This window comes from Echinops telfairi, unplaced genomic scaffold (genome assembly GCF_000313985.2).
Source record: "Echinops telfairi isolate 266 unplaced genomic scaffold, ASM31398v2 ScPeMD7_2;HRSCAF=8, whole genome shotgun sequence".
NCBI lineage: Eukaryota > Metazoa > Chordata > Mammalia > Afrosoricida > Tenrecidae > Echinops > Echinops telfairi.
The window spans coordinates 67,872,910-67,884,487 of NW_022103898.1; the positions used below are offsets into that span (position 1 = coordinate 67,872,910).

The window sequence follows — 11,578 nt, forward strand, 5'->3', positions numbered from 1 at the left end:
CGGGGCGGCGGGAGGCATGACGGGAAATTCCTGGGCGCGGGCAGCCGAGTCCAAATAAGAGCATAGGAGCGAGCGAGGGAGGACCGCGGCGCGCCGGCCGCGGACGGGGCGCACCGCCCGGCTCGGCGCCGCCAACGCCCTCCTGCCGCTCTTCTGCAGGGTCGCCGAAGCCGCCCTTCCCACCTGAGACCCCCGAAGGGCACGGCCCTACCTAGGGGACCAGACGGGCATCCCGTGGCCCAAGGGAAAACGCTTCAGGGGGTTAAGAATCGTGCCGCCCCCTCCCTCGTCCATAAAGAAGTTTGATAGTGAAGTGATCAAAAGTTCTGGCAAATACTCGTATTCCCCGGAGGTTCGGAGAGTGAGGCCGAAGCAGCACTGCCAACTCACACACCGCGGTAGAGAGAGCAGGCTTTCCAAGCATCTTATACCCTCGGGGAGGGGCGGGTGTGGGTGTGGGTGTGTGGGTGTGTGTGTGGGGGGGTGTCCGTGTGTTTCTTTCTTGGAAAAGCAGTTCCCCCCAAACGTATTGCTGAGCAGCATATACAGAGTTGAGGCAGGCTATCTAGGCAAAAAGACTTTTCACACTAGCTAAATGTCAGATGTTTGGAAGAGTGTCCCCACCTCCAAGCTCTACTCATCCCCCAAGGTCGTTTTGTACTTGCCATTGTGTGTGCCCGGTGCCATGCTGATGGTTAGTCGAAAGGTGCTCTCTCTGAAGACAAAAGTGGCAGGCCCAGATGGTGAATCGCAGGCCCTAGCCCAGCAGTTCCCTTACTTTGCTTGGGCACTGATAACTCCTCTCATAGTAAAGGCCAAATGACCTTTAGCTTTTGAAGACAACCAAATTATGTATTAATTACTGTAATTTACTTTTTTACTCAAATTAATGGAAGAGGCCCTGGAGATGTAGGATGTTATGCAATTTCTTATGAAATTGCATTTAAAAATACTCCAGAAATGATTTATTGATATAAAATACTTAAAGGGATAAATGTCAAACAGATTTAGAGTGTATTATTCTGAAATGTATTCAACTGATGGTAATATGTACATCACACCATTTATTTTAAAATACTGTATTTGAAATTCAGAAACATCATTTCAAAGCAAATACAATTGTGGCATAGCATGAAAGCTGAAAGCCAAAAAACAAACAAAAAAGTCCATTCATAAGTGGTTCCCCTCAAAACATCTGGTTCTAAAAACACCACATCCCATGAATTATGCCTGACAGAAGGGCAGATTTCACACTTAATGTACTGTCAGTGATCACAGGGCTGAGAGCAGATGACTTGGGTAAATAAACAGTCGACACATTCTGATACAAGAAATAAGAGAGTTAAAAGACACAACATTATTCTGGTGTAGTGGGTTACTCTTTTGGGTTGCTAACCGTGAGGTCAGGAGTTCAAAACTATCAACTGATCCTTAGGAGAAAGACTTGGTTTTCTACACATGTAAACACTGACAACGTGGGAAACCCACAAGGACAGTTCTACTCTGTCTATAGGGTCACTATGAACAGGAACCATTTCGGTGGCAAGAAGTTTGGTTGTTGTGTGGTTGGGAGGGAAGGTTTCCAAAACCAAGTACCCCATCCCCACCCCTTCCCTCTTTTTCAGCCTTGAATTATATAAGCATCTGTTTTTCTTCCACCGTAACACCTAGCACAGTTGTTTGCCCGCAATCTAGATGTTTTGTTGAAAACAAAAAATAAAACAAGCATTGTCATCAGTAGACTGCTAACTGTAAAGAAAGGCTTATTTCAAAGGATTGGAATCATGTTGGCTGTGTTTGAACAATCTTAGTTAAACAATCTCAAATACAAAAACTTAAAATGAAAACGAATGAGATGCCCTTACTAGCCAACTCATGTTAAGTGGAGATTTAATGAGCTATGTTGACTTGGCTGACTTCACTCTCAGTTAAGGGGCTGTTCTACATACTTGAGTGTATATGGTGGCTCGAACTCTAAAACCCACTGCCACTGAGTCGATTCTGACTCATAGAGACCCTGTGGGACAAGATAGAGTGGGCCCCTGTGGGGGAGACGGGGACTGTTTACAGGAGTAGAAAACCTCATCATTTTCCCTCAGCATGGCTGGTAGTTTCAAACTGCTGACCTTGTGGTCAGTAGCCCAATGTGTAACCACTGTGCCACCAGGACCCCTATGTATGTTGAAGAAGCGAGAGAAAAGAACTGAAGTTCATGAATGTATGGTGAGCAGCAGGCATTGTCCTGGGTATTTTATGTACAATAACTCTTTGAACCTTTGCAAATATCTCTGAGCTTATTATTTTGTCTCTATTTTACAGCTACGGAGACTGTGGCATAGAGAAGTAATATTGCACTACCAGGAAGGTGTTAAATAGTGTTGGAATTCAAGCTTCATCTAGACTCTTCATTGTTCTGATCTGCCCTATTTTCTCTACATTAAAGAGAAGAGAAGGCATTCAACAACCGTATTCGTTGGGCTCCTGTGGTTTTATGTAACAGATGTACACTCAGGTTACCTCAAGGAGCGGGTAAAGGATACCCCTGGAACTAAAACCAGAGGCCTAACCGGCTTGTCCAGTCACCCCTGGGGGGAGGGGGCGGGACAGGAAAGATACCACACACTGACCACATTCCTGCGAGTTTTATCGGCTACCTCTGATTCTTTAATCATGTATTTCATGCTCTTTAATGTCTTTTCTATTACATTATTATATAATAACAATCATGTTAACATACTTCCTTAATAACTGCTTGCTTTTAAATTATCAATGCAAATGATGGGGGTCCTAATGGAGACCCAAAGCCCATCTGTAGATAATTGGACATTCCCTCACAGAAGGGTCACAAGGAAAGAACAAGACAGCTAGGATGCAGCACAGCACCGATGGAACACACAACATTCCTCTAGTTCTTTAATGCTTCCTCCTCTACCTCCTCCTCCACTATCACAGCCCCAGTTCTACCTTACAAATCCAGCTAGATAGAGCACATACACTGGTACAGATGAGAGCTCTCGACACAGGCAATCCAGGACAGATAATCCCCCCAGGAACAGTAATGGGACCATAGATACCAGGAGGGCAGGGAGAATGTGAGGGGAGAAGGGAAATAAGCGGGGAACTGACTACAATGATGCACAATTCCCGACCCCCCACCTCCCCAGGGGGACAAACAACAATGGACAAAGGAAGACAGCAGGTGGTGTAAGATATGAAAATAATAATTTATAATTTACCAGCGGTCCATGAGGGTTGGAGAGGGCGGGGGTTAAAGAGGAGCTGATACCAAGGCCTCAAGCAGGAAGAAAATTTTCAAAATGATGAAGGCAACGTATGTATAAATGTGCTTGATACAATTAATGTATAGATTCTTATAAGAGCTATAATAGCCCCAATAAAATGATTTATCTTAAAGGAGATGGGGCCAGAGGTGATAACTTTGGTGCCTGCCTCCTACATAACTTCTCCCCTCACCCAAGCAGTGCAGTAGTGTATCTATAACCACCAGATTTGGAGGGGGAACCCTGCTTGGTAGCATTTACCAGTTTAGGTGGTGTCAGCACTCCCACCTGTCTCTGGGGGCAGAATTGGGAAGAGATGCACACAACCATCTCTGGGGGTGCTGGGAGCTAGCACCAGTATGCCACTGTGCCAACTCCTCACAACTCTCCAGAAGAAAACAAGAACTCTTGTTGCACAATCACAGCTCTAAGGAGGTGGATTTCAGGACTTAGTCCCAGAAAAAACTCACCTGGCTTGATGCCGCTTCTCCTATTCTGCCATTAGCATGCCTCAGCAACTCTCTCTGTCTCTGTCCTGTCTTTCCACTACTGCTCCAACTACTGCCTGCCGACTCTCTCCATATAGCCCAGCACCAACGGTCCCAGAGAAGAAAACCTGCTTCTATCAACAGCGTCTCTCCTATATCAGTCAATCACATAAGCCAGCGAGCAGCCTACAGGCTGGCTACTCTCTCCCAGTTCATTAGCTATGGCGAAGCTAAGAAGAATCAATGCACTTGAATTACAGTGCAAGTAAAGACAATGCACTTGAATTACAGTGCGCGTAAAGACTATTGAGAGTAATGGAAGGCCAAAAGAACAAACAAATCTGTCTTAGAGGAGTGCAGCCAGTGCCCTTTAGAGGCAAGGATGGCAAGTCTTTGTCTTACATATGTTGGACACATTGTCAGGAGAGACCAGTCCCTGGAGAAGAACATCATGTTTGGTAAAGTAGAGGGGCAGTGAAAAACAGAGGAAGGCCCCCCAGGAGGCGGATTGACACAGTGGCTGCCACAAGCATAGGAACACTGTGAGAATGGCACAGGACAGGCACTGGTTCGTTCTGTTGTGCACAGGGTTGCTATGGGTAGGAACCGACTTGAATGATCACATGCTACAGGAAATGGCCACCCATGCAAAAGCTGCTACCTCTTTAGGGCTGGTGGTTTAATCATGAAGCTTTCTCCTCCTGTAACAAGTTATAGTCTCAGAAACCTACAAGGGAAGTTCTACTCTGTCCTACAGGGTCACTGTGATTTGGAAGCAACTTGATGGCATTGAATTTTTGTTTTCGTTTGTTTTGTTTGTATGGTTTAATGATATCCCCTCAGCCACTTCTCAAAGCTTCAGGGCAGCCCTCACTCCCCATCCCCAAGGAATATGTTGGGTGGGTGCCAACTACAGACAGGAGACTGAGCAATTAGGACTCGATGCTATTCAAAAGCCTCCGGCCAAGGTGAGAAATCCTAAATCAGCACTTGCCTTCAGTTAAGACTTTTCCATTGCCAGTGTTATAAATCATAAACCCCTAAATTTATGGAGCCTACTGCCCACTTTTCAGAAGAAAAAAAAAATTACTGTCCCCCTCCCCACTCTCACCTGAACCTGACCCCCACCCCCACACCCCTACACTTAAAAGCCTTTATGATCCAGGATAGCTGCTTTTGCAGCTGCCCTGGAGGGTTGCAGCACACACTCCCCAGAGAACGGGATTACACAATTTAGGAAACACTGTTTGTGATGGTTTCACAATTTCATGTCAACTTGAAGATACATAAAAGTGCAGGGGGGATCGCTTCTCTGCCTTTTGGCTAAGATCTAGTGTAAAAGTGTAGGGGTGGTGTTTAGCCTGTCAATCAGGTCACAGCCTAATGGGGACTCCTTGTGGGTGTGGCCTTCTCATAAGGAGGGCCCTGAGAAACTCCCCCACTCTCTATGCCTTTACCTTCTAGCTGGTGCACGCTGGTTGCTGCCAGAGCTATGGAAATGGGTCCACCGCCATTGGATCCACAGGATGTTGCACCCACCGGCCTGTGATACTTCTGCAGTCTGCATCATTGCATGTGGCTTCATGAGTCTGAAGAGGGACTTATGGACTAGTATCAGACTTATAGACTTGAGTTGGACTGGGCTGGGATGTTTTCCTTATATACAATTACTTCTTGATATAAAAATCTTTCTTACACGTATATATAAGGCTGTCACTGGATTTGGTGCTCAATCAACCCTGACTACACACTGTTCTAAGTCAATGATCAATAAGAGAGTGTGAGTAATATTTCTGAGGGAGATGCAACAGACTATCTAGAGAAAGGAATTTCAAACTTCACTCCAACCAAACTTTCAAACTTACTGTTTTGTGCCCCAGGGAAGCAGAATGTTCCCATCCCACCCCAGCTGAGAATACGGATCTTACACTTATTGAAGCATTCCTTATGCTCCAATATGCTGGGAGCAAAGGGTTGAGAAAAAAGGTCCCAAGCAATGTAAGGGAGGGGAAGCCAGCGCTGACAAAGGGAGAAATTGGACATGTTCTCTCATATCCAAAGAGAAGATTTCTTCCTTGGTACCTTTCCAGCCCCGAGTCATCAAAGGCATTAAAATGAAAAGCACTACCTGCCAGGATGGCTCAGGACCAAGCAGTGCTTCTCTCTGTGGAACACAGGTCGCTATGTGCTGGAATTGACTTCCGGGCAACTAACACTACCACCATCTATCAGGGAAAACTCCTAAGTGGAGATGGAAGATTTGAATTAAAGCGAGCGTTCTCCTGCATTTCACAGTAAAATTATTTGCCTGCATCTCCAGTGGCATTAGTTTATGTCACAGCTGAAGTCACCCGTTTTGTTGATAATTCTGGAGCGATGTGAAGCATGCGTTTCCATGATTAATGTATTGCCTAATTCTACCAGCTTTGAGCTTCGGCTGTACTATAAAACTACTAAATATTTAACCAGATTTTCAAGATGGAAGGGAATTAAATACTCCTCTCTAGCAAAGTTTTAGACAAGATTGTATAATGTAAGCTGGTATATGAAAACTCAACTACATAGACACAGAATAAGGGAAAATTCACTTTATGAATGGTACAAGAGAAGTCTAATGAAAGATCTGACTTTACTCTTCCTTCAGCGTCTGTTCCTGAGCATCTTTCCCAATTGTGTGCCTTTCTGGTATGACAGATGTGTATTTTCCACATGCCCTGTTAGCCTAGTGGGTTCCATGTTGGGTCTGCCGATTACAAGGTCAGCAGTTTGAATTTGCCAGCTACTCAGAGGGAGAAAGAAGAGACTTTCTACTTTTGTAAAAATGTATGGTCTCGGAAACCCACAGGGGCAGTTCTGCCCTGCTCTGTCAGGTCACTATTAGAATGCACTTGATGGTAGTGAATTTGGTTTCTTTCTTTCTTTTTTCCACACAAAGTGCACCGACTGTAAACCAGATTCTTCACCTCAGTTACCCAAATTAGCCACAATCTGATCCAGTAGTTGGGGCAACTCTGGTTGCTGGGAGCTACATTGCTCTCCCCCGTGTTGCCTCTGTATAGAGTTCGCACTGACACAATGGGCAAGCATAAGTGATATTCTTGTCTGTCGCGAGAAAAACAGACACTGCCACACCTTAGCCCATGCCAGCACATGAATATCATTAGCAAAGAGCATAATAATAATAATAATACCCATGTTTTTTCAAGATGGGTTATATTCCCCTTTATTGGTTGACAGAATGATATTAGGTGGTCTACAATAATGTTTTAAAGAAACGTTATTGGCTATCTTTTTATTCAACATTTTATACTAGAAGAACTGTGTCTAGCACATTAACCCTGTTATTTTATGCATATCATTTCTTTTTGGTTTGTTCTTTTTCTTCAACTGTTTATTATAAACTTTATCTTTTTGTTTGTTTTTAAATCATTTTATTGGGGGCTCGCACAACTCTTATCACAATCCATACATCCATTCGTTGTGTGTCAAGCACGGTTGTGCATTTGTTGCCATCATCATTCTCAAAACATTTGCTTTCTACTTGAGCCCTTGGTATCAGCTCATTTTCCCCTCCTTCCCCCAGGAACCCTTGATAACATAAATTATTATTATTTTGTCATATCCCAGTAATAGAGAAATTGGAAAGAAAAAAAGAGTTAAGAGACTTTCTCCTTTTTGACTTCCCATCGCATAAAAATAATGCTGTTAAAACTGACCCTTTAAACTTGGGAGGGAGGAAAGTGAGTAAGTATCAGGGTGGGGGGTTTATACATGTGTTTCATCTTTCATTGGGGGAAAAGTAGAACAAAAGAACTACTGTTGGCTACTTCTGGTGGCATAAAATGAAATAAAAACCAAGCATTTCATTAGTTTCTGCTGCTAGAGGAGGAGTCTAGTGGCATAGTGGCTAAGTATTCTACTGCTAACTCAAAGGTTAGTGTTTCAAAACCATCAGTCACTCACTCCATGGGAGAACAATGGTGCAGTCTGCTCCTGTAAAGATTACAGCTTAGAATCCTATGGGGCATGTCTACTCTGTCCTACAGGGTCATTGTGAATAAGAACCAATTACAATGCATGGTGATAAAAGGAAGTTTCCACAAAAGCTCACAGAAATCAGGGTATTTAGGGGACCTTGTTGGCAGAGCAGTTGTCCTGGATGGCGAAGCCTTGGGTTCCAGGGGCCCGAGACCCACAACACTTTCTACAAGATATCAAGTTGTGCTAATATAAATAATACTTGAAGTCTCAGTGTAACAAGGACATTTACAATGATGACTTTTAAGTGCAGACTCTTGGGAGTCAAATCCTAGGCGAAACACTTATAACAAGACATGGGTTTAAGAGGTCCTAGTGTTCTTCATGGCAAGAAGCTGAAACCCTGATGCTTAAGCTGTTTTTCGATCATAGTTCCAACTGCTTCACGATATAAAGAAAAGATACTTGCATAATGACTAGATCTTTGGGTGTACAGTATTTGCACTCCTCAGCTTCATGTCAACCATGAATCTGGCTGATACAGGCTTCCATAGCCACAGAGAGTTGTTCAGTTACCTGACATTTCATGGGACCAATATACCAATAGTCTTGGGAACTTTGAAAGAGAATTTAAAAACCGTAAGAGACATACTAGGAGAGTTAAACTAGTTTTCGATAAAGTAGGTTTACCTGCTAGACCAAAAAGTCCTTTAGATTCTAAGAAGGATGGGGATTCCCTTTCTTACTCTATGTTGCCTTTGAGTGATGGTCCAGAAGGCTCCAACAGTCGTCCTCAAATGATAAGGGGACGCCTCTGTGATGATACCAAACCTGAAACATTTAACCAATTATGGACCATAGAAGAACAGTTCTTGAAATACCCCCAAAGAAGTAGAATCTCGGCGCTGGCAGATCACAGATGAATTGGGCAATAGGACAGCAAAACAGGTTGCCAGCCGAGTGCAAAAGTATTTCATAAAGCTAACAAATGCTGGCATTCCAGTCCCAGGAAGAACACCAAACTTATACATGTACTCCGAACAGTCTTCAACAAGCAGACGACAGCACCCCCTTAATAAACATCTCTTTAAACCTTCCACTTTCATGACCTCCCATGAACCTCCAGTTTACATGGATGAAGATGATGACCGTTCCGGTTTTCACAGCCACATGAGCACTGCTGTTGAGGAGGCATCTGATGCAGAAAGTATTCCTATTGTGTTTAGAAATTTACCTGAATATAAGGAACTATTACAGTTTAAAAAAATTAAAGAAACAGAAACTTCCCAACAGATGCAAGCAGAAAATGGATTTGTACAACATGTGGGCTTTAAGTGTGGTAACTGTGGCATAGAACCCATCCAGGGCATTCGGTGGCACTGCCAGGATTGTCCTCCAGAAATGTCTTTGGATTTCTGTGATTCTTGTACTGACTGCCTACATGAAACAGATATGCACAAGGAAGATCACCAATTAGAACCTGTTTATAGGTCAGAGACATTCTTAGACAGAGACTACTGTGTGTCCCAGGGCACCAGTTACAATTACCTTGACCCAAACTACTTTCCAGCGAACAGATGACATGGAGGAACCCATCGGTTATTAGTCCTCTTCAACACACAGCAATGGTCTCATTGTTAAGTACGTGCACCGTCTGGAAAGATTCTCTGCTTTCCCTGAAATGACACTCAGCGTGACCGCTTCCTGAGTATTCTCGTCAAGTACAACTGCACCGATGCGACTCCAGCACACTGGGCAGCAGCTGGACATTCCTGGTGAACAAAGGGTTTCCCTGGTGAAGATTGTCACCACCTCTTTACAGCCTTTGTAGGTGGTGCTCTTAAATGGGTGAGAAGGGAATGCGAGCACACATTAAAGAGAGAGTAAAATTCCAAAGGTTTCAAAGAACTTGGTCATAAATATAACGAGAAGACAAAGTATATGAAACAGTTTAGTAGCTTTCAGTTTGTTGTGAAAATAGTTTTCAGCACAGGAACTGACTTCTTTAGACAGTTTTAACCAATGATGGTGGTTGCTTCTAGGATATACACTTTAAAAGAACTCACTGTCCCAGTGGTGGCCTTTCGTAAATCGGAGCTGCTTAACCATATTGATGTCTAATTCCTTTTAACGACAATGAACTGTCCTTATTACCAACAGTGAAGCACTACAGGCAGCAGCTGAGGCACTGCCTCCTTCACCAGCTCATGGTATGTGAATGTTATAAAATCATCACTCAGATATATTTTTTAAATGTAATGTTATATAAGATGATCACGTGATATGTACAAACCATGGTGAAAAGTGCAAGGTCTCTAATTCACAACATTAATTCCTTTAAAATACACAGCCTTCTGCCTCTGTATTTGGGGTTGTTGGTACAACTTATCAAAGAAAACTGCCTAATATAAATATCACATATATGGTAATAATTTCCCTCTTTTGTAGTCTGCACAAGATCCATAAAAGATTGTATTTTTATTACAAGTATTAAATTTAGTCTGCATAGTGAGCAAGAGTTCACATGCATTCTTTTATACTGCTGGATTTTGTTGTGCATCATTTAAAACACTTTGTATGTTTCTTCTTATCTGTATATACAGTATGTTCTTGAATAATGTTCATTTGTCAGGAGAACTGTGAGAAATAAACTATGTGGAATACAGCTGTTTATATTTTTAAAAAATCAGGGTATTTAGTAGAAAGAAAAACATTCTAAGTTAGCACTTATTGGGTCCATGGAATGAGGAGAGGTAAGATAGGTGAGTTAAGAGCGAGAGCAAGCACCTGGGAAGCCCCATCCTGGGGCCATGGACCAGCAGGTGAGGCTGCCACTGAGAGAGCCCTGGCAGGAAGGGCAAGGTGGGCATTCTGCTCTCAAAGAATAGATTTGGTGGGCAGGCTTACTCTCAATGCAAGCAGGAGAGGTTGGTAACTTTGTGGCTTATGCTTTGGCACCTGCCACTTTGGTCACTCTACTGGGTGCCCTGGGTGTTCTCATAAGTGCAATTTTGTCTTCCTGGTTTTTAAATGAGCACTTCAATATTCATAGGAAAATAGGCTGCCTGCTAAGTATATTAGGGTTAACAATGATGGTTACTCGTGCCCCTCATAAAGGAAAAGTGGCTTCTTTGCATGAAATTGAAATCAATTGAGAGGCCCAGGATGCACATCCTTTGTGGTTATCACATCACTGATCTCCTTGGTGCTGTTTTGGTGGCATCTTCCAAGATATGACAGACGCCTATATTGGTTTACATTTCACTCTGTTCAATGATTGGAACATTTTCCGTTTCTTCTGCCAAGGGCCTGGGAATTGCCATCAGGAAACTCTTACAGTGGCAGCCTGTTCACAAGCATCCTCTGGTCTGTTTTGTTGGCTATGACGACAAAGATCAGTTATCTCAACAAGGCACCAGACTCCTTTAATACCTCCCTTGTGACTCCCACCATGTGTCTTCATGTCCAGGTCGGGACTTGCTTTGCCATCTTATTCAAGGCGAGGTTGGAATGAATGCCGGAGATATCATCAGGACCCTGCGTGGGTTCTTGACTATTATCAATGCCATCTTTCTTTGCTATGCTTTTAAAAACCCTGACACGCCCTGGAGCCAGCTGACACCCACAGCTATGGAAGAAGCCCCTATCTGAGTGGTCACGAAGAACAAAGATGCTTTGCTAGAGCACAGGGAGCGCTCACCCACAGGGTACAGGGGTGATGTCACCTGGGTCAGTAGGAACGACCAGCATAGTCGCTAGAGACTGAATTTCAGCCAATAGGAGACTCTTGTGCAGGAAAAGGAATACCTACCTGCTCATTGGAAGAACTCT

General features: G+C 43.6%; 1 protein-coding gene and 1 pseudogene across 1 annotated transcript; both read left to right on the top strand.

Annotated features, from left to right (window-relative positions):
• Positions 1-5,905: 5,905 nt before the first annotated feature.
• LOC101647188 (ZZ-type zinc finger-containing protein 3-like) lies at positions 5,906-9,328 on the top strand. Its single transcript, XM_045288921.1, is given in 3 exon segments — positions 5,906-6,063; positions 8,292-8,627; positions 8,629-9,328. Coding segments are annotated over 3 exon segments (1,194 nt in total).
• Positions 9,329-10,557: 1,229 nt separating this feature from the next.
• Positions 10,558-11,398, top strand: LOC101647504 (annotated as a pseudogene).
• The last annotated feature ends 180 nt before the right edge of the window (positions 11,399-11,578 follow it).